Source organism: Aquarana catesbeiana, linkage group LG02 (assembly GCF_042186555.1).
Source record: "Aquarana catesbeiana isolate 2022-GZ linkage group LG02, ASM4218655v1, whole genome shotgun sequence".
NCBI classification, from domain to species: Eukaryota; Metazoa; Chordata; class Amphibia; order Anura; family Ranidae; genus Aquarana; species Aquarana catesbeiana.
The window spans coordinates 92575813-92599738 of NC_133325.1; the positions used below are offsets into that span (position 1 = coordinate 92575813).

Sequence of the window (23926 nt, forward strand, 5' to 3'; positions counted from 1 at the left end):
TGGACAGCTTTACCCCGGATGCCTGCATACTTAGATCTGCATCTTTTAATCTTCAACAATGTGTGTGTTGCTAAATGTTGTACCTTCATTAAATGTAACCATATTGCTACACTTAGAGACGCCTCTCTTTTATACTCAGTTGTGATATGACGCTACTTGTATATTAAGACATAGACATCGCTTGTATAGAAAGTCAAAATTTATAAAACAATTTAGCTTGTCTTGCAAAACACTCTCAAACCAAGTCACTCTAAATTCAAGTTTTTACTGTATGTTTACTATTCTTAAAATTTAAATCTTTAGGCAGCCATTCTTGTGATACACCTCTGCCAATCAGAATGATCACTTTGCTACTTCCCAGTCTAGGTTTTCCTTTCTGGCCAAGTTCCCCTGCCCATTGGACAAGTGATAATACTGATTTATTGTCTGGTGAGTAAAATGGAAACTGAGAAGTGACAAAAGAAAATGCACTACTAAACCAAGAATACAGCCCCATTCATTGAGGATTTGGAGTTGCAAGCAGAATCGGTGTGATTCTGCCTGCGATTCCAAATCTTGGCAAGACGCACTTTTGGGTGCCATTATTCTCAATGCCACACCAAACATGGTGCGATTCTGCTGCAATTGTCGCATGACAGAATTGCGTGGCAAAACGCACGTTTATTAATCATGCTAAGCTTGTCGCCCAAAAAAGATTTAAAAATCGCAAGCGGGAATACTCATTCCCGCAACGCAATATCTGAACAGGGCCTAAGTGTTCCTATGCAGTGTAGCAGAGATGCAGAACAGCCTAAAAAGAATTACCATATTAAGGCAGCTTTTTACACATGAGCTGTGTCTTTGGTCATTTTGTAATTTTTAAAAATTATTTTTAGTCAATGGAATGCAACCATAATTACATAAAGTAATTTCTAATGAAATTCCTTTATTTTCTTTAATTATTCGAGGCCAGTGATGGTGAACCTTGGCACCCCAGATGTTTTGGAACTACATTTCCCATGATCCTCATGCACACTGCATTGTAGTGGAGCATCATGGTAAATGTAGTTCCAAACCATCTGGGGTGCCAAGGTGCGCCATCACTGTTCTAGGCCAACTAATAGCTCCCAAGCTGTCCTTCCCTTCCACCTGTGGGTGTAGTCAGCACTATGACCCAGCTGAGAAAGCCTATGCTATGGTGAAAGCAGCAACATAATGATCACCGTTGTGCTAAATGGGGAACATAGATCTGAGGGCCGACAATGCTCTGACTTTGCCAGCTCAAAACAGGAAGCAAAAGAACTAGCAGGATCAACAGGTAAATACTTATAACCATAGGAGGAAATTAAAAATGAAAGCATCATCTTTGCCAAGGCTAGGTTCAAACTTATGAAGGTGCAAGGATGCGTGTAAATCGCACACATTCCGTCATTCACAGGCAAAACTCGATGCCATTAATTCCTAATACAGCGCGTTTTCAGGTGCATAAAACTATGGTGCAGAGACTCTTTTCCTGCGTTTCCCACAGGTACAGCAGCCCATTCAAATGAATAAGCAACTGTGCCCACGCAAATGCACAACGCAGGAGTCGCCTGTATGTGAACCTAACCATAAGGGAATTAGGTATCTTGCTTGGAGCAGTTGGCAGGAAACACTGTAAACATACATATAAAGTCTATTTCAACTGTGTAAAATAGGATTTTTGACTTACTTGTACAATCCTTTTCTTGGAGTACTATACAGGACACAAAAGCATCCACTTTGGAAACCCAAGGGTCCCTGGACCTGGCAACAAACCTGTCTAATTCACTGATGAATCTGAACCCCTAAAGATCCTTGCCTGGTGTACCCACACCTGTGCCAAAGATCTTGGAACACCTCAGGGTGGGAAGACCATTCCCTTGGATCCAGAAGCTGATGACTGAGGAAGTTCACTTGCCAAGATAGAATCAAATCAGATTCCCTTTGAGCAGCCTGACTTCTTGTGCCTTCCTGGAATATAGGGCACTGCTGTACATAGCCTGATTAGATTCTGGCCAGGTGACCTCACAGCTGAGAGACCCAACATTGGAGAGACAAACAAACTGCCCGCAGTTTAAAAACGTTTATGGGATGACAAGTGTCCCCCGATGACCAAGCCCCCTGCACTGAGGGGGCATCCAGGACTGCACCCCAGCCCAACAGACTGGCATCTCCGATGGGAACCTCCCACATTTCTAAAAAGAAAAAGCTTTCCTGACTGATTTGAAATCCACCAAGCCAGGGAAGGTCTTGTCTTGCTGGTCAGATGCATGGAGCAGACCAGAAATTAAGTTAGTCCCACACCGCCAAAATGTTAAGTTGCACCAGCCTAAAGTGAAAATGGACAAAACCACAGATAGCATTGATGATGTGGAAAAATTGGGATGTTTAGTAAGCATCCACAGAGACCAGCTGATCTCCCGGCAGAAGAAAAAACTGATCGGCCTTGCAGATTCCATGCAAAACTTCTGAACCCATAGAAAAAAGGTTGAGGATCCAGAACAGAACAGTTTCCTCAATCTGAAATAGGAACAGTGTACAGTTTGGAGTAAAACCCTTGAAAATGCTCCAAATCCAAAAAGAGGGCAATAGCATCCTGTGCAAGAAGCTGCTAAACAGAAGCACATACTTCCACCAGAGAGGATGGCAAATTTGAGAGCACGAAGCAGGGAGAACCCAAGCTTCAAAACTGCAGTTAGTAGCCCCTGGAGATTACTCTAGATAAAAAGCATCTGATATTTCCTAGGACAAGATGGCTTAAAATGGCAAGAGGTGTTCACCCCAACTTTGACAAGTGGAGAACCCTTTCTTTGTGTAGGTGGCTTACTTCCAGATGTGCCACACTTTTCCACAGCTTCTGACAGAAGTGTACCCTAGATTTTGGTTTGGGAGCCGGAGGCCTAAGATGGGAATAAAAAAACTCTTTCTAGACACTGGAACAGAAGGCCTCCTTGCAGGAGCATGCACTTTCCTTTTGTGGGGAGGAGCGTACTCTTACCCCCAGTGATTCCCTAGATTTACTTGTCTAAGGAGGAAACAACGAGCCATTTTCCTTCAAATGCCATACTTCCAAGGAACTTCTTACACAGAAGTTCCACTAATCAGCATTTTAACCATAGGATGCTCTGCATGTGAACGAACAGGATGCTAATATCCGCCATGCCACCTGAGCAGTAGTGTGGACCCACAGGCAAAAGATCCAGGTGGTGGTGGTGGACTGAGGGATGCATTAAAATGGAATCAGAGTCACAGGACATGCAATTTTTCCACACAGTCAGGATCTGACAAACTGCCATGGATGTGACAGCAGGATGCATAGCAGGACCAGTGGGGGGTGAACATGGCCTTAAAGCAGCTTCTAACCCCTTGTCCACCGAATGCTTAAAAACACATAGAGTCCACTAAAGGAACAATTTTTCCAGGAACAACTCCTCAATAGAATACGGATGAGCAATGAGTTTGGGAAGTGCGTAAATCTTTTCAGGGTTAGGCCAGTCACAGTATAAGACAGGCTCTAGGAGAGAGAGTGAACAGTCCTAGAAGACCTTTGCATTTGCAGGGAGCCTATGTAGGGGCGGACTGACCATTGAGCCACTCGGGCACTGCCCGAGGGCCCTGGGCCACTAGGGGACCCCATCAGGGTTGCCAGCCTCAGTAAAACCAGGTATGTATAAATCTGTGTTTTTTCTACATCTGTCTGTGTATACTGTGTGTACATGTATGTGTATACTGTGTGATTGTATACTGTGTGTGTGTATACTGTGTGGCCCCATAATCTCTGATTGCCTGGGGGCCCCATAATCTCCTATTGCCCAGGCTCCCCATGAGTTATCAGTCCGCCCCTGAGCCTATGCTAGGGCCCTAGAGTGGTCTGACCCAGGCAGAAACATACCTCATCAATAAGGACTGAAATGGTGTCCTTTAGTTCTGGATAGATCTCATTAGAGAATACCTCTGAGGAAGCAGATGACTCTTCACGAAACAGAGAATCAGACCTGGGGAGAATAGGACCCTGTGCAGAGAGACCATCACCCTCACCAAAGTTGTAAGCTGAGCCTGAGCACACAAGGCCTTCTGACCTTCTATCTCTACCTTTGTGATCTGTCATGCACAGAGCTCAGTGTCCACAAAAAGGGGTATTTACAACCTCCATGAATGCTATTAGGAGAGGAAAAGCCTTCTGTGCCAGACCCTGTAGGCTGTTGGTAAATCAGGTTATGTCAAAGGATCCCTGTGCTGTTTGTGTAGGAGTTAGGAGACAGCGATGCTGACTAGAGAAAACTGTACCCAGTAGAAGCCCAAAATTGCACACGCACAGACAGTATGCCTGGGAGTCCATGGCCACACAGATACACTAACGGCCCAGACACAACAGATCTGCAATAAACAGGGACCCAAAATGGTGCCAAATTTGAATAAAAGTGTTGCAGCCTGTACTTTACAAGGTCCATTGGGATTGGAGCTAGCACACTGGGAACCAGTTTTAAAGAGGTTGCGTCCCATTTACTGTAGCAGAGCTCCACAGTAGTGTAACAGGGTTGACTGGAAAAGCCCCAATTTTGGCTTTGGCCTCCTGGACAGGCATACCCCCAAAGGAATAGTCAAAAACAGGGCTCCACCTGCTGATGGACCATGACTCTGGGCTGTACAGCATCCTGCAGCTAACTCAAAGCAATGCACGTTGTGCGAAAATGAATGCTTGCCTAGGATCCAGTGCCTGAAGGCACAATACAGGCTGAGCATCTTCCAGGCAGGTATAAAGAATGTGTGCTACCAGCGCAAATAAACAAATATTTTATATATTTTTCAATAGTCTAGTTTGCGGCAATCAAAGATACATACTTCCCTAGAGTGGGATGTTAAAATGTTGAACTATGTGTGGATTGCGCTAACTCCTGGATAAATTTAAATCATACCACTTCTGTTTTACCATGGAACATGTGTGTCTGTTTTCTATTGCTATGGGGGATTCTTATAGATATCCCTGCCCCGTAATATCCGGATATCCGTAAGGATCCCCCATAGCAATAGAAAACAGAAACACATGTTCCATGGTAAAACAGAAGTGGTACTTCACTGTGCAAAAGCACCATGCGATTTCCCAGCCTTGTGTCTTGAAAATGGTACAGGAACCTTTTTCCTGCATTGAAGATTGAACTATGTGTGGATTGCGCTAAATCCTGGATAAATTTAAATCATACCACTTCTGTTTTACCATGGAACAGTATCGTGGGTCTGCAGGCCACATTTGCACAGGCACAGGCACGGCAGCCCATTCATTTGAATGGGCTGCTGTGCCTGCATTTCATGCAGGAAAAAAGGTTCCTGTACCATTTTCAAGACACAAGGCTGGGAAATCGCATGGTGCTTTTGCACAGTGAAGTACCACTTCTGTTTTATCATGGAACATGTGTGTCTGTTTTCTATTGCTATGGGGGATCCTTACGGATATCCGGATATTACGGGGCAGGGATATCTGTAAGGATCCCCCATAGCAATAGAAAACAGACACACATGTTCCATGGTAAAACAGAAGTGGTATGATTTAAATTTATCCAGGAGTTAGCGCAATCCACACATAGTTCAATCTTCCAGGATGTGCCTGCAGCTTTTCTGCCAGTATCCAATCACCTGAAAGGACAAGGCATGACTATCTATGACTAGGTATCATGTGTCCTGCACTGTGCCAAAGTTTTTTTTTTTTCTAACCTTCTGCTTTAATTGTGAGATTTTTCTAGGAAGGAAGATTGCACTACCTTCGAAAACCCACCAATCAGATGATTGTAGAAATTACAATATGGTTTACAGCCAAACTAGATTTTTCATAGCTATTAGAACAAAATTAGAGAGAGCACTACTTCCCCATGAGGTGATGGGACTTTCCCGGATATGACACTGTCTCTGAGGTACATACACAATGTGCTTACTGTTAAAGAATAATGATATAGATGCATGTTGAGCTGCCTAGAAGAAGCAGATAAGAAGTCCCATCACCTCATGGGGGAGTGGTGCTCTCTCTAATTTTGTTCTAATTGATTTCTCAGGGATGTGGATATGACAGTCTGTCCCTAGAACTGGTCCAACAATTTCCAATATATATATATATAGATTTTTCATAGCTGTCACATCAATAGGCTTGCACGGTACATGTACCACTATTATGTGACACACTGCATGAGGACTATAACGCCTGGCTCACAGTATCGTGGGTCTGCAGGCCACATTTGCACAGGCATGGCAGCCCATTCATTTGAACGGGCTGCTGTGCCTGCATTTCATGCAGGAAAAAGGTTCCTGTACCATTTTCAAGACACAAGGCTGGGAAATTGCATGGTGCTTTTGCGCAGTGCGATTACCCAGCGGTTCCTGCACCCGTTTTGGTTGCGGGTGCAGGAACAGATGTGATTCCCGCACTGTCAATCACCCGCATAAGTGTGAACCAGGCCTAATCAAACACTTTTCTATTTGCATTTTTTGAAATGTTAACAAAATAAAGAGAAGAAAATGTTTTCCTTTTTTGCTGTTAGGCCCCTTTCACACATGCGGACAGTATGTCCGTATTTCACCCATCCGTTTTCGGATGAAATACGGACATACATGCATCCCTATGGGATAGCGGGTGTCAGCGGATGTACATCCGCTGACACCCGATGTCGTCCGCCTCCGCTCTCGTCCGATTCTGCGGACGGAAGAAAATCCTATTTTTCTATCCGTCTGCAGAGCAGATCGGAGGAACACGGACAGACGGTCCGTGTTCCTCCGATCCCCCATAGGGGAGAGCGGAGATCTGACAGGGCGGTCCCTGCACAGTGTGCGGGTCCCGCCCTGTCATCTGCCTGCTCAGCTGGGGAAAGCGGAGCTATCCCCGCTGAGCAGCGGATAAACACGGGGCGGATCAACACGGATCCGTCCCGTGTGAAAGGGGCCTTAGAACTTTTTGTGAAGCACTGCTTGCTATACATGCAGTATAGAGAGGAGCAACTCCATCATGTGTAGGGTTCAATAGACCTTAGCATTCCACCAGCTGGCTGTGGTTGATATGAAACATTATTATGCAAGGTTTCATATTGATTTGGCTAAAAAGAAAAAAAAAAGGTGTTTAACATAAGAAAATGACAGATCTTACCGTCCCCGAGCAGGTGATGGCAGAGTTTCCTGCAATAGAAAAAGTATAACATAATTTATTTTTTTCAAATGCTACCAACTAAGGCTGGTTATTTTTTTTCCTGTTGAATAAACAGCATGCTGATTGACAACATGGAGCACACAGAATCTGGTGCAGCCGTGCATAGCAACCAATCAGCTTCTTACTTCAGCTTGTTCAATTAAGCTTTGACAACAAGCCCACGTTCACATCGGAGGCGGGTATGAAATCGAGCGAGTTCAGCTGAACTCGCACAATTTTAAACCCGCAATTCATTGCGAGTTCGGGGGCGATTTGAAAGACATCTGTGTGGGTTCATGCACAAATGTCTATTGAAATCGCCCCTGAAGTCGCCAAAAGTAGTGCAGGAAGTACTTTTGGAAACCGGTGACGTGCCGCAAAGTTGGGACGGTGCCGTTGCCAGCAATAGCCTCCAATTTGGCATGCGATTTGACACATCCAATCAGCACGATGTGAACGGGGGCTTAAACCTAGAAGCTGACTGGTTACCGTGCACAGCTGCACCACATTCTATGTGCTACAGTTTTAGTAAATACCCCCCCTGGGAGACAAGTTTTTTTAATTTTTTTGTGAACTACTACTCAGATTTGCCACACACTGAGACACTGTAACATGATTTTTTTGTTGAAAAGGGCTACAGCTATTATGCCTTAGTATTATATTGTTTTAAATACTCTGAAGGGCTCCACACTACAGTACTGCTTTGTTCTCAACCTTTATTTTCTTACAAAAAAAGAAACCATTCAAATATATTGAACAGAGAAGGGCTGCAGACTATATGGAGTTCTAATTGCATTTTATTATGGGGCTGTTTTATAGACAAACAGTGCAGATCTACTTTACATGACAAAGCCCAGCTTCATAGCAGTTGAACATCCACACAATGTTCTCATTCTTCCAGCATGTGACTTGTCAGTCCATTCAAGCAAAGCAGTATATTTTGTGTTTCAAATTTGTGGAATAAGACCACTATACACCTCAGTACTTACAGTGCCTTGAAAAAGTATTCATACCCCTTGCAATTTTCCACATTTTGTCATGTTACAACCAAAAACGTAAATGTGTTTTTTGGGGATTTTATGTGATAGACCAACACAAAGTGGCATATAATTGTGAAGTGGAAGGAAAATGATAAATTGTTTTCAATCTTTTTTTTTTACAAATAAATATCTGAAAAGTGTGGCGTGCATTTGTATTCAGCCCCCTTTACTCTGATACCCCTAACTAAAATCTACTGAAACCAATTGCCTTCAGAAGTCACCTAATTAGTAAATAGAGTCCACTTGTGTGTAATTTAATCTCAGTATAAATACAGTTGTTCTGTGAAGCCCTCATAGGTTTGTTAGAGGACCTTAGGGAACAAACAGCATCATGAAGGCCAAGGAACATACCAGACAGCTCAGGGATAAAGTTGTGGAGACGCTTAAAGCAGGGTTAGGTTATAAAAAAAATATCCCAAGCTTTGAACATCTCACGGAGCACTGCTCATAACTGAAAACCTACCAAGACATGGCCGTCCACCTAAACTGACAGACCGGGCAAGGAGAGCATTCATCAGAGAAGCAGCCAAGAGGCCCATGGTAATTCTGGAGGAGCTGCAGAGATCCACAGCTCAGGTGGGAGAATCTGTCCACCGGACAACTATTAGTCGTGCACTCCACAAATCTGGCCATTATGGAAGAGTGGTAAGAAGAAAGCCATTGTTGAAAAAAAAGGCATAAGAAGTCCCATTTGCAGTTTGCGAGAAGCCATGTGGGGGACACAGCAAACATGTGGAAGAAGGTGCTCTGGCCGGATGAGACCAAAATGTTACTTTTTGGCCTAAAAGCAAAACTCTATGTGTGGTGGAAAACTAACACTTCACATCATTCTGAACACAACATCCTCACCGTGAAACAGGGTGGTGACAGCATCATGATGTGGGGATGATTTTTTTTTCAGCAGGGACAGTGAAGCTGGTCAGAGTTGATGGGAAGATGGATGGAGCCAAATACAGGGAAATCTTAAAAGAAAACCTGTTAGAGTCTGCAAAAGACTTGAGACTGGGGCGGAGGTTCACCTTCCAGCAGGAGAACGACCCTAAACATACAGCCAGAGCTACAATGGAATGGTTTACATCAAAGCATATTCATTTGTTAGAATGGCCCAGTCAAAGTCCAGACCTATATCCAATTGAGAATCTGTGGCAAGACAAAAAATGCTCTTTGCAGAGGCTCTCCAGCCAATCTGACAGAGGTTGAGCTAGTTTGAAAAGAAGAATGGGCAAAAATGTCACTCTCTAGATGTGCAAAGATGGTAGAGACATCCCCAAAAAGACTTGCAGCTGTAATTGCAGCTAAAGGTGGTTCTACAAAGTATTGACTCTGAGGGGCTGAATACAAATGCCCGCCATACTTTTCAGATATTTATTTGTAAAAAAAAACATTTATCATTTTCCTTCCACTTCACAATTATATACCACTTTGTGTTGGCCTTTCACATAAAATCCCAATAAAATACATTTACGTTTTTGGTTGTAACATGAAAAAATGTTGAAAATTTCAAGGGGTGTGAATACTTTTTCAAGGCACTGAATTAGCCTCTAACCCGAAAGTAATAAAGTGGTCAAACTGTTCTGATGATTGACTTGTTTTTCCATTAGAAGGGTCATCAGGATGGGGAGGGTGGGTGACATAAAAAAAAAAATGGCTCTGGTGTAATTTACCTTGTATCTCCATATGTTTAGCAACATATACATGTTCTGCTTGCTCCCTCCTCGGCAGGAGGGAGGAGCTCAGAGCGCCAGCAGGGGACCCGAAAAGAGGAGGATCGTGGCTGCTCTGTGCAAAACTATTGCACAGAGCAGGTAAGTATAACATGTTTGTTATTTTAAAGAAAAAAAATCCCAAAGCTGCTAAACAACTTATAGAGCTTTGCAAAACATGACACGATTTCCTTTTTTCTTCTTTGCTCTACTTAGAATGAGGATTCCTTTACCAACTAGGATACTTTCCTTTATTAGTGTGACTTCTTTTTTTGTTAATCAAATATACAGTTATTAACGATGGACATACCTGTTACATTGTGAGCCCTGATGGGGTTAACGGGCATTTACAATATACTATTGCTCTTATTGAACTTACCTTTACATTTATGACTATTATTGTCTTGGAATGTTTGTCATGTCTTTCTTGTTTATGAAAACACTCAATAAAAATGTATTGATTGTAAAACAATTTAAATATATGTTTAGAGTCACTTTTCTTACTTGGTCTTGCATACTCTGTTACTAATGCCATTGCAAAGTGTTTTGTTATATCTCTTTGATAACTTCAAAATCACCTGTTGATCTTGGAGAAATCTTGTGAGCTGATAACTTCCTGTGCTTTCTGCCTCCACTGCCTTTTATCGGTTACATTGTTCTTAGTCGGCTCTGGGGGTTACAGAACCTATCCCTTCTATGATACAGAATGAAGCCCAGTCTGGGCTGGCTGTATCATCCAGGGGTTCCATCCCCTGTAAGGAACATGGCAGGAAGTCACACAGTAGTTCAGAGTCACTCAACTCAGGAAACAGGCCATGCATGTCTTTTTGCAGTTTATTGCTAGTTTAACTTGGGTAGGGTGTGGATGAGCCTTAGGATACTCCGAACTAGTAGATCCTCTGTGGACATTCTGCACTGCTTTCAGGGACTCTGGGTCTGGATCCCCTAGCTGTAGCTGGAGCTGGGACCCAGATAGCCTCTTCCAAGCTCTAGCACTCAGCCCAGAGGGCCTCAGCCCTCAGGCTGTGTCTCCTCCTATGGGAATAAGAACCCTACTGTTCAAAGCTTCAGATTTCTTATGCACACCTCAGCCCCCTGCTGGTCACCCTTTCGACCAGGGATGGGTTGAGGCTGCAGGAATATTCAGCCCAGGATTTGCCTCTCCCACCCACTATATTCCAGAACTTACTAAGTAGTTGAACATACAACAGAACCTACAACAGCCAAAAGCAATTGAACACCGCTCCTCTTTTACAGAAGAGCCAAAAACTATATTGCCAAAAAATGGAGCAACCTAGCTAGGAGGGTGCTACAAGAAAAGGAGACAGGTAGGGTTCTGTGGGGCTATCTAGCTTCTGTTGTCAATACAGAAAAGTGATTGAGTTTTGAAGCGTGTTATTGGCAGTATCCCTAGGTAAAAAAGAACAAAAAGCTTGCAAAATGCAACCACCACATCTAAGGACTGGTGAGATGAAATGTATACCATTTTTGTTTTAGGGTTTAGATTCACTGTAGTGTTCCAAACATAGTCTGAATGTCTTTTGACAAAAATAAAGCTAATTCTGGATATTTGACTACAATTTTCAATGAGATGGGAAAAGAGTCAATTAGGATGTCAGAAATCTGGGCAAATCAAACAACGTATATGACAAAAAACATGCAGCGAAAGCTGCAATTCAAAACACTCCATAGATCCAGATATAGGCATCTAAAATGTATGCACATTTCCACGTCTCATGTGAAAGTTGAGTTAGGTCCTACCCTCTTCCAAGCCTTATTCATATAGTACTTTAAAGTACTAAATAAAATTCAAAAAATAAGGACATTCAGGCTCAGAAAGACATGCACTGTCTCTTCTGTAATAAAATAGATCTATCTGCCTGCTTGCTGTTCTGCCTCCTTCTGTAGAAGGCACACTGAGCTGTGCATGTGCAGCCATTTAGTGTACATTCTGGCACAGTGCCTGCGCTTGCACATGTGCGGGAATGACGTCATCCTGCAGTGGCCAATTAAGATGGCCAAAGACCAGTGCCCAGAAGAAGTTGGGAACAATATGCTAGCAGCTTTGACACTGAGGCAAAGGTAAGTGTTGTGGACTTTAGTTCTGTTTTAATGTGTAAACTTTGTTGGTGGGAGGGGTTTGGGCCAAGCCATGACTTTTACAAAAAAAGCTGATTTGTATGTAATGTTACCAGCCTATATCTCTGTTCTACTGGTTGTTTTGACACTAAAGGTAATTTATTTTCCACATACGCTCAGTTTGAATTGCCCAGGTTTGTGATTGGGTTCATTTAAGGGCCCATTCACCGGGATGGAGCAAAAATCATATCTGACACTTTTTTTAATGCAGCGCACCACAATGCAAAGCGCAGCACGTGAGTTGTGGTGTGGGTGGATTGCCCACTGTTCAAAAAGGAAAAGCACTGCAATACACCAAGCTGTGTTACTGTAATGCAATAATGTGAAATAGAAACAAAATATGCATTTCTCATTACGCTAACCAGACAACCAGCAAAAAACGAATTACACTGTGTAACGATTTGCATTAAAAAACACTGTGTAACGATTTGCGTTAAAAACGGTGTGAATTGGTCCAAAGGTTTCATGAAAGAACACTATAAAACGTACATCAGTATTAGTAATTTACTTACTTGCAATAATCTAGAGGACGTATTCGTAACAGGCGTATCATCTTTGGTTGAAGTTCCTTCTCCTTCTAGAATGAAATTAAAGCAATTAATACATCTTTTGAAAGCAGGAGGTAATAGTAAATCACAACAGAAAGCTCAGTAAGGGTTCATGCTAATGGGTGCATTCACCCATAGAGCGTAAACATATAGGTGAATTTTGGTATAGACCTGAATGGTTGAAGGCGGCTATAAGCAGCTATGTGCTACTACTTGTGTAAAGTGGAGAATGCATACAAATTACTGAATGCAGATTACCTTTGTTTGGGACCGTACATCTGTGCAAATGCACGTTTTACGCAAGTAGTGTTACATAGCTGTATACAGCTGCCTTTCACCATTTGTGTCTATGGGCACTAAAATACACTGGTCTCTTTACGCTCTCTGGGCGAATGCACAAACCAGGACTGGCAGCTAGCAGCGCTCAGCAGTGCCTTTGATGATAGATGGAGCCTGTATGTGTCTATGACACCTGTGCATAACTTTTGAGACCTCTGGCCATGCATTAAACAATATGAATTAAAGCCTATCTATGGTCAAAATGTGATTTATTTATTTATTTTGGAACAAAGGCTAACCGTTGTAAGTACCCTGTCCATTTAATACCATTGTCACAGACTTGTGGTCTCTCGACTTCTTTCCTCTACTCTGATAAATAAATTGATAATATCTTATAATGGCTGCTCACCACATCATAATTCCAATAGTTCAATAAAAAACGCACTGTACGAAAAAAATTTAAAAAATTCAGTTGTATCTGCAAGCTGGGGATCTTTTTGTCTTTACAAGTTCATACAGTGAGGAAAAAGTATTTGATCCCCTGCTGATTTTGTACATTTGTCCACTGACAAAGAAATGATCAGTCTATAATTTTAATGGTAGGTTTATTTTGACAGTGAGAGACAGAATAACAACAAAAAAATCCAGAAAAACGCATTTCAAAAAAGTTATAAATGGATTTGCATTTTAACCACTTCAATACAGGGCATTTATACACCCTTCTTGCCCAGACCAATTTTCAGCTTTCAGCGCTCTCACATTTTGAATGACAATTACTCAGTCATGCAACACTATGCCCAAACAAAATTTTTATCATTTTTTTCTCACAAATAGAGCTTTTTTTGGTGGTATTTATTCACCGCTGGGTTTTTTATTTTTTGCAATATAAGTGAAAAAAAGAGCGAAACTTTTGAAAAAAAAAAAACACTATTTTTTTGTTTCTATTGTGAAATTTTGCAAAAAAGTCATTTTTCTTCATAAATTTGGGCCAACATTTATACTGCTACATATCTTTAGTAAAAATAACTCAAATTTGTGTATATTATTTAGTCTCTGTGAAAGTTAGAGTCTATAAGCTATGGTACAAATCATTGAAAATTGATCACACCTGATATACTGAAGGCCTATCTCATTTCATGCAACCCTAACAAGCCAGGAAAGTACAAATACCCCCCAAATGACCCCTTTTTGCAAAGTAGACATTCCAAGGTATTTAGTAAGAGGCATGGTGAGTTTTTTAAAGTTGTAACTTTTTCCCACAATTCTTGGGAAAATTAAGAAATTAATATTTTTTTACATTTTTTTTTTAAATTGTCATAATAACAAGTTATTTCTCTCACACAGCACATGCTTACTTGCAATGACACCCCAAAATACATTCTGCTACTCTTACTGAGTATAGCGATACCACATGTGTGAGACTTTTATACACCCTGGCCACATACAGAGGCCCAACATCCAAGTAGCACCTCCAGGCGTTCTAGGAGCATAAATTACACATATAATTTCATGATGACCTATCACACTTTTGAAGGCACTGGAGCACCAGGATAATAGAAACGCCCACAAAATGACCCCATTTTGGAAAGCTAACACCCCAATGTATAATCTATGAGGCATAATGAGTCTTTTGAACAGTTCATTTTTTTCCAGAAGTTTTTGGAAAAAAATGAAAACACATTTTTTTTTTTACACAAAGTTGTCCATTTATAAGATATTTCCAACACATAGCAGTTACATAGCAAAAATGACACCCAAAAATACATTCTGCTACTCCTCCTGAGTATGGCGATACCAAATGCCCAACATCCAAATAGCGAATGGGCTCACGGGACAGGTATTCCTGATGGTATGACAGGTACTCTGACGGGATGGATGGATGACAGGTACTCAGATGGGATGGATGGATCACAGATACTCAGATGGGTAGGATGGATCACAGATACTAAGATGGGATGGATGGATGACAGGTACTCAGATGGGATGGATGGATGACAGGTACTCAGATGGGATGGACGGATGACAGATACTCAGATGGGATGGATTAATGACAGGTACTCAGATGGAATGGATGGATGACAGGTACTCTGATGAGCTCAGACAGGTACTCGGATGGAATGATGACAGGTCCTCTTTATTCAGGGGGGCAATCTGGGCACAGTAAATTCACAGTAATTGGTAACTCACTGTTTACCGCGATCTCCTCCTCACACTGGATCGGTGTGTGAGGAGGAGAACCCAGTAACAGCTGTTACCCGCGGTGTGTTTACATTTGTGACCGGCTGTGATTGGACACAGCCGGTCACATGGTAAAGAGACAATTTCATTGGCTCTCTACCCTGATCGGGGCTGGGCTTTGTCTGAGGGACAAGCCTCAACCCCGATCGCTGCGCGCACGAGCGGCATGCACGCCCATTTGCATAGTGATTGGCTGTGATTGGACACAACCGGTCACGCGGTAAAGAGCCAATTTCATTGGCTCTTTACCTTGATCGGGGAGGGGCTGTGTCCTAAGGGACATGCCCGATCCCCGATCGCCACATTGTGGGCACCTGGGGCCTGCAGTAGTGGCAAGAAGCAGAGGACATCATATGACACCCGCCCAGGATGGGAGATCCCTCCTGCGGACGTCATATTACTATACGCCAGTATTGAAGTGGTTAATGAGTGAAATAAGTATTTGACCCCTTTGCAAGGTCAGACGTTTCTTGTAGTTGGCCACCAGGTATAAACACATCTTAGGAGGGATTTTGTCCCACTCCTCTTTGCAGATCCTATCCAAGTCATTAAGGTTTCGAGGCTGACGTTTGATAACTTGAACCTTCAGCTCCCGCCACATATTTTCTATGGGATTAGGGTCTGAAGACCGGCTAGGCCACTCCAGGACCTTAATGCGCTTCTTCTTGAGCCACGCCTTTGTTGCCTTGGCCGTGTGTTTTGGGTCATTGTCATGCTGGAATACCGATCCACGACCCATTTTCAATACCCTGGCTAGGGAAGGAGGTTCTCACCCAAGATTTGACGGTACATGGCCCTGTCCATCGTCTCTTTGATGCAGTGAAGTTGTCCTGTCCTCTAAGCAGAAAAACACCCCCAAAGCATAATGTTTCCACCTCCATGTTTGACGGTGGGTGTTCTTGGGGTCATAGGTAGCATTTCTCCTCCTCCAAACATGGCGAGTTTAGTTGATGCCAAAGAGCTCGATTTTGGTCTCATCTGACCACAAAAGTTCACCCAGTTCTCCTCTGAATCATTCAGATGTTCATTAGCAAACTTCAGACGGGCCTGTACATGGGCTTTCTTGAGCAGGGGGACCCTGTGGGCGCTGCAGGATTTCAGTCCTTCACGGCGAAGTGTGTTAACCAATTGTTTTCTTGGTGATTATGGTCCCAGCTGCCTTGAGATCATTGACAAGATTCTCCCGTGTAGTTCTGGGCTGATTCCTCACCATTCTCATGATCATTGAAACTCCACGAGGTGAGATCTTGCATGAAGCCCCAGACCGAGGGAGATTGACAGTTATTTTGTGTTTCTTCCATTTGCTAATAATCGCACCAATTGTTGTCACCCTCTCACCAATCTGCTTAGAGATGGTCTTGTAGCCCATTCCAGCCTTGTGTAGGTCTACAATCATGTCCCTGACATCCTTGGACGGCTCTTTGGTCTTGGCCATGGTGGAGAGATTGGAATCTGACTGATTGATTGCTTCTGTGGACAGGTGTCTTTTATACAGGTAACAAACTGAGATTGTAAGCACTCCCTTTAAGAGATTACTCCTAATCTCAGCTCATTACCTGTATAGAAGACACCTGGGAGCCAGAAATCTTGCTGATTGATATAGGATCAAATACTTATTTCACTCATTAAAATGCAAATCAATTTATAACTTTTTTTGAAATGCGTTTTTCTGGATATTTTTGTTGTTATTCTGTCTCTCAAAGATAAAATGAACCTATCATTAAAATTATTGACTGATCATTTTTTTGTCAGTGGGCAAACATACAAAATCATCAGGGGATCAAATACTTTTTTCCCTCGCTGTATATGTTAGGAAGCAGCTTTCCAGTGGCACTATGAACAGAAAAACAACTGCTCATGTGATATGGTTATTAAAGCGGAACTGTACCTGAAAAGGGAAGTTGCACTTTTTCTTATCTCCCTTTTTATTTTATTTATTTATTTATTTATTTATTTTTAAGGGAAGCGGGTACCTATTTCTGGCAGGTACCAGGCCCATTTCCACTGGGATCGCCTAAGCAATCTGGACAGAAGTTCAGTATTCCCAACCCCGCCCACAACCTCCTGGCACATGTCACAGGTCCCAGGAGACTGCTGTTCCATTCACAAAGGGTCAGGGTTCATTCATACGCAGTGGGCAGCCAGCTATGAAGCTGCTGAAGAATCGGCGCAGGTGAGGATTCCTGAACTTGTCAGTGTGTGTTTATTAAAAGTCAGCAGCTACAGTATTTGTAGCTCCAGACTTTTATTCTATTTACATTTTTTTAACTGAATATCCTGTTTAACATATAACACATAGTTAAAGTACAGCATATGTATAGACCAATTTTTATTTTTTTTTAGGGTAGAGTTGGAAAGGGCTAAATTTAACAAGGGGGCCCCGCAGTAAAAACTGAAGGGAAAATTTGCACCAGACATGTGTGAACCTAGCCTTACAGAGACACAAAAAGAGGTGATAGGAAATCACTACAAAGTGACAATGGTCCCTGGAATAGGTGTCCCCATTAGAAGATTTACCTTTTGTGTTTGTAAACACTGGTAATTCGTCTTCAGTTTCAGTATCACTTCCAATGACAATTGTACTGCAAAAAAAAGGGGAAAGGTCATGTAATCTGCCACCTTGCATATTATTATTCTGCCTACATTCTACATATCCAACTATGTCTATTATTTGACACCAAATAAGGACATTTGTTTAAACATTTTAGGCAAAGCGCTTCCCTGCTCTCTCTTCTTGTGCAGGGTGACTTGGTCTTAGGCCTGATTCACACCTACGCATTTTTAGTGCTTTTACAGATTTGCACTACAGTCCATTTAACATGGCTTCCTATGGACCACGTTCTGTAGTGCAAATCTGCAAAATGCAAAAAGCACTAAAAATGCATAGGTGTGAATCAGGCCTTATATCTGCCCCTCCTGTAGATTTCTGCAGGCACCCTGTAGTGGTGGAGCCTGATGGGCCCCTCCCACAGCTCTGCTCTCTACGTGGGCATTGTACATCAGTTATGATGTCACTGCTCATTTTACAAGGTAATAACTGGGTATGAAAGACATTTGAGCCACACAAAATATATTTATACCCTTTAGGAATATATATTTAAAAGAAAGTTTTTGTGCGCAGAGTACAGTTTTAGGGGAAACTAAGTGCCATTAAAGCCTTGTTCCACTCCTCATCCAAGAGAATATTATTGTGTTTACATGCCAGCTTTTTGACCAAAGCAGCAGTACAACTGTTGGGGTTTACAATTGTTGATACAGTACAGCAATCAATCTGATGTATGTAGAATTAGTTATTGTATCTATAGTCAAAAAGTAAAATCATATATTCTTTTGCACATTGTATTGCAATTATATCCAGCCTACTCCTTTTTTCCTGAACAATCTTGAAGTCGAATTCTATACATACACTTCACCCTTGTGTCACACATTTCACAGAGCCTTCCGTCTAAGCTACAGCAGTGCTAGGGGGAGGAGTTTCAGGAGGTGGAGTCAGTACAGAAATCAATGCTTACAGGCAGCAAGGTACCATGGGATGTGTAGTCCCTGGGAATCAACAGTTAACCAAAGGAATAAGCGTAGGAGAAGCTGCAAAGCATGCATGGAATCCAGGAAGTTGTGGAAAGAGATGTCCAGCACACACAACGTGAAAAGAGATTTTTTCAAGTAATCTTATATTGGATTGTAAAAAATAAACGAGTGTTTGTATTGCAATTACAATGCAGATGTTATAAAGGAAAACTGAATACTGTGGCCATAGAACTCCTTTAAAGGAGTAGAATACTCCTTTAAAGTAGGAGAATATCTAAGATCAGAGGAAAGGTGCACCATTGAGGCATAGCATGCCCTATTTAGAAGTAACAGAGCAGCATATAATTGGTCAGTTGCAATCGAACTTTAAGTTCTGCAGAGCTGACTTTAAAGTCTTATTAAACCCAAAATGTGGTGGCTGCATTTGTTTTTTCTATTTTTAGGCTTTTCCCATCTTAACCTGATGATGCTGCCAGTAAGCCTGTTATTTTTTAACTTCCTTTAACAGATTAAGCTGTACAGCAAAAGTAGTAGATAGAGAGCGGAGACAAACAGTTTAAGAGCTCTTGCACACAGGCCGGCTGAGCCCATTCAGCCTAATTCCCGGTATATTTCCTCTGCGCAATCAGCCCAGGTGCATCGTACAGGCTGGCATTGATATGAACTGTATATAGAGGTGCTAAGTAAGCATGAGTTACATTTAAAGGAGAAGTCCAGCCTGAGCTCATTCGACTGGGCTTCTATGGGTCACAGGAGTGCAATTTGTTTTGCACCGTTGTGCCCATTTTTAAGCAGAGAGCAGGCTGAAGTCCGCTCTCTGCTGACGTCACCAGGATCAGTCCAGGCACCGCGTCATCCCAACGTTGGGAGTCTGGACCCACCAGGTGCCTGGACTGATAGGCGTCTCAGCGAGCTGCTGAGACGGCCGCTACCCACCCCTCCACAGCTCAGCACTCCAATGAGTGTAGAGGAGCAGAGCAGGAGAGCTGCTGATTGACAGCCAGCAGCTCTCCGCTCGGGGAGGTGAGAGAACCGACCATCAATGCTGTTCGTTGGCTCTGTTCTCAGTGAAGAGGCGGTGGGGGACAGATGCATCGGACCGATGCTGCATCCACCTAGGTAAATAGGATTATGGGATAAAAAAAAAATCCCATACTTCTCTTTTAAATGCATAAAAAAAATAGAAATTGTTGACAAAACAATAGAAATGTAATAGCAAAGACAGGTGACAGGTCCTCTATTTGGAGACATCAGGGGTCTAATAGATCCTCAATGCCTCCTCTGCTCTCCACTGCAGCTAATTCACAGAGATCTTGCTTGATTAGTTGCTTTCCTGTGTACAGTAGCCGGAGAATGACAGCTCTGAATCAAGAAGTGACGCAATACACATCTTTCCTGGTTTATTGGACACATATTGGGGAAGACTGGGGAATGCATTATCCCTGATCTACTCCTGTTCTCAACATGTGAGCATTTCATAGCAGTTCCAGGCTCCATGGAGAGCCAGGGAGCCTCCGTAAGCTATGACGGTGTTCCTGGTACCATAAAAGCTCTAGAGCCACCCAGATCACTTTTCCTTGAAACCTGATCACCAGCTATAAAAATTTATACCAGGTAGGTTTAACCCCTCGTATTTCAGGAGGTTTATAAACATACCTTGGTAGACAAGAGGTTAATAGTTTGTAAGCTGCAATATGTTACATTTTTGTTTTGGTGGTTAATACCGATTTAAAAGGGGTATTAAATCCAAAAGCAAACATTAAATTGCAGCTTACTAATATCTTAGATGTGATGACTGAATTAGCTTTCTTTTTTTAGGCTCTTCCTTTATTTTCATTTGGTGATCCAGCCAAGAAGTCTGTAGTTTTTCAAAAGAAAATGTATAAGTTAGAATGTTGAGACAGACCATTTACCACTGACAAGGGTGCTTACCAGGATCAGCTTTTATTTATTCACATAAAACCTTTATCCCAAAAGGTAAAAAAAATGTTGATGCAACTACTTGTGTATCTGCAGTGTGATCTGGAGTTTGGCTTTAGTTTGTTAATGTATCTACATTTGCTAGTACATCTAACACTCCCCTCACCCCAAACTGACAATGCTGCTGTCCAAAGGTGCCCCTGTGTCCTTCATCCAGACTGGGGGCACTCTAATGCAGGTGGTGTGTTAGGCTTCATGTAGACAGGACGTTTTTACAAACTCTCCTGAACGATTTAACTTGACAGATAGTAACCCACGTTTAAAAAGTCAGTTTTGCCACGTTTAGTGGCGTTTTGCCGTGTTTGCGTTTATAATTTTTTTTTTTTGCTTTTTTTTTCAAAATATCCAAAACTGAAAAACGCCTGTAAACGAAACGTGGCTAAACGCGAGTTACCATGTTTAGAAGCATTTGGCGCTTGAAATGCCTCTAAACACAGCTTCTGAACTCATTTTTTGGTGTTCCAAAAAAAGAATCAAAACTCATCTGCCTAGAAACGACTATAAACAACCCTGTGTACATGTACTGATAAGATAACACAAAGGAGAGTTCAGGAGCAGTTGAAAAAAACGCCCAACTGCTCCTAAACGTCCGTTTACCAGCAGCAGTGTACATGAGTCCTAACTGGCCACCAGGAGAAAACAGAAAAAAAAAGCCTAAAAAAGAAAACAAATTCAGCCACCACATCTAATGATTGGTAAGCCGCAAAATATTACATTTTTGTTTTGAGTTTAATACCGATTTACGCCATTTGCCCCTCTTTATGGAACAGCCCTAGCAAATAAGATCATCATGTATTAATAAATTCTGGTTACTTAAATAATAAAACTTACGGATGCTCCTGCTTCTGCAAAGTTGTAGATGGTTCTAGTGCTTTCTAAACATTAATAACACAATACCAATATTAGGAAGTAGCAGGGAGAAAATACACATACATACACAAAACACGACATAACTGTAAAGACAAAATTTACATTGCAGATTTTCATAACCTGAAAGACTAGACTACTTTTGCCAAGCATCTCCTTTTCAACAAATTAAAAGCAATGAGCTGCTAATAAGGCGATTTCCATTAAGAGGTTAAATAAAGCCAGCCATACATTAGTAGATTTCTGAAGAACATTTGTACGAACATTCCTGCAAAAAATTTGCCTTAGAAAATGTAATGACCTAACAAATGTCATTCAAAAGTACTTCAAAATTTTGTTTGCTTTTAACATGTTTTTGGAATGAATGGATTTTTCCTAAAGAAAACCACATAAACTGTTAGAAAAGTTTTTCCATCCTTTATCTTCACATTTTCTTGTCATTGCGGTTAAAATCAAATGTCAATTTGACCTCACTAACGGTTAGAAAATCAAACAAATGTTCTGAAAACAAACATTTTCAAACAAAATTCTACTAGTGTATAGTCAGCTTTACTCTAGTTTCTGCATTTTCTGTGGGTCGTATTTGCGCGGGCAGAGCATTTAAATTTATGGGCTGCTGTGCCTGCGATTCCACCAAAAAAAGGGTCAGGCACCTTTTAAAAAACGCGGCTGCAGAATAATCCCATGGTCTTTTTGGCCATGGGATTTCCCAGTGGGTCTCGTACCCGCAAAGCATGCTGAGATGTGTGGGGGTGCCGTTCAGAATGATGGTTCTAGCAAAAAACATTTAATGTCGAGACACAGAAGTGTTAATGATTCACACCTAAGCATTTTTAGTGCTTTTGCATTTTGTAGATTTGCACTACAGAATGTGGTCCATAGGAAATCATGTTAAATGGACAGTGGTGCAAATCTGCAAAATGCAAAAAGCACTAAAAATGCATAGGTGTGAATCAGGCCTAAGACTCGATTCACATATATGCATGTTGCTTTTGAGCATTTCTGCAGTGCTTTTTGCGGTGCTTGCCGCATTTTTACCGTGATTTTGCAGCGATTTGCTTTTTCCTTTTTTTTTTTTTACACTGTATATATAGGTGGTTGCTAAGGAGGGGGCCAGGGAGCCGACCGCCATGTCCTTAACAACCGATGAGTCATCAGCTGTCAGCGGGCTTCCCCGCTAAATGTTAAAAAAAAATTCCGGCTAAAAAAAAAAAAAATTGTGAAAAAAAAAAAAAAAAAAAAAAACCCAGCCTGGGGTCCCCCCCCACCCAGGTCCATACCTGGCCCTTGGGTCTAGTATAGATACGGAGGGGACCCCCCCTACGCCAAAATTGAAAAAAAAGGTCTTCTGCCACTTCTTCTTCGGGTCTTCTTTCTCCTGTCTTCTTTGTCAGGTGTCCTTCTTCCTCTGCCGCGACTCCCGCTGACAACCCTCCTCCGATGCTGCATCCCGCTGATCTGTCCGCGCTGATGTCAAGCATTTCTTAGAAAACTATGGGGTGTGGGCATTGGAATACATTATCCGGAGGCCCCGTCCCCTTGTGACATCATGGACCCATCATGGCCTGGGAGGTGAAGTCACACAGGGGGGATGATGTCATCTGACCACGCCATTTTTTTTCCATTTTGACGTGGGGGGGGGGGGGGGGGGTCCCCTTCGAATCTATACTAGACCTAGACCCAAGGGCCTGGTATGGTGAACCGGGGGGGGACCTCTGTTTTATTACACAATTTTTTTTTAGCTGGCAATTTTTTCTTTTAACATTCAGCTGTCAACAACTATATACAGGATAGAAAAAAAAAAGTAAAACGCAAATCACTGCAAAATCGTTTTGGATGTAGGTCCATTGAAGTCTATTACATGCAAAACGCTGCATTTTGCGTGAAAAAAAGTCCCCGACCCTTTTCAAAAACGCAGAGGCACAAAAATGCATTGATGTGAACGTGTTCCATAGGAACCCACATTAAAAAAAACCCCGCATTTATGCAAAATGCATCACAAAACGCATTAGTGTGAATCGAGCCTAAAACAGAGAGTGGATGTTCATTACAAATAATTACAATACTGACCATTTGTTCATGATATGTGTGATCTGACAGCGTGTGCATCCTTTCTGGCTCCGTTCTCATTCCTGGATTCTGCTCAGCTCCTGAAAACAGGATAAATTGTAAGTAAACTGAATTGTGTGCCTTGAATAATTTATGTCTACAACACAAACACATAAGTGGAGATTTACTAAGACTGGAGCACACAGAATTTTGTGCAGCTGTGTGTAATAACCAAGTCCCCTTTCACACTTGTACGACTTGTCCCACGATTTGGGCCTGCAAAGTAGCATGACAAGTCGTTCCCCATGATTTCCAATGACAACCATTCATATTAGTACAACTTCTTTGCATGGAAAACATTCCTTCGGTATAAACAAATGCTGATGGTGA

General features: G+C 42.1%; 1 protein-coding gene across 3 annotated transcripts in view; it reads right to left on the reverse strand.

Moving 5' to 3' along the window:
- LOC141127055 (uncharacterized) overlaps positions 1-23926 on the reverse strand; it is a 174829-nt gene that overhangs the window by 72489 nt on the left and 78414 nt on the right. For all 3 annotated transcript variants that reach the window (XM_073613198.1, XM_073613197.1, XM_073613196.1), the window contains exons 11-15: positions 23558-23637; positions 21452-21495; positions 17630-17694; positions 12560-12624; positions 7127-7155 (exon numbers count right to left, since the gene is read on the reverse strand). In XM_073613198.1, the coding sequence (XP_073469299.1) occupies positions 7127-7155; positions 12560-12624; positions 17630-17694; positions 21452-21495; positions 23558-23637 (283 nt within the window). The remainder of the gene's footprint in view (positions 1-7126; positions 7156-12559; positions 12625-17629; positions 17695-21451; positions 21496-23557; positions 23638-23926) is intronic.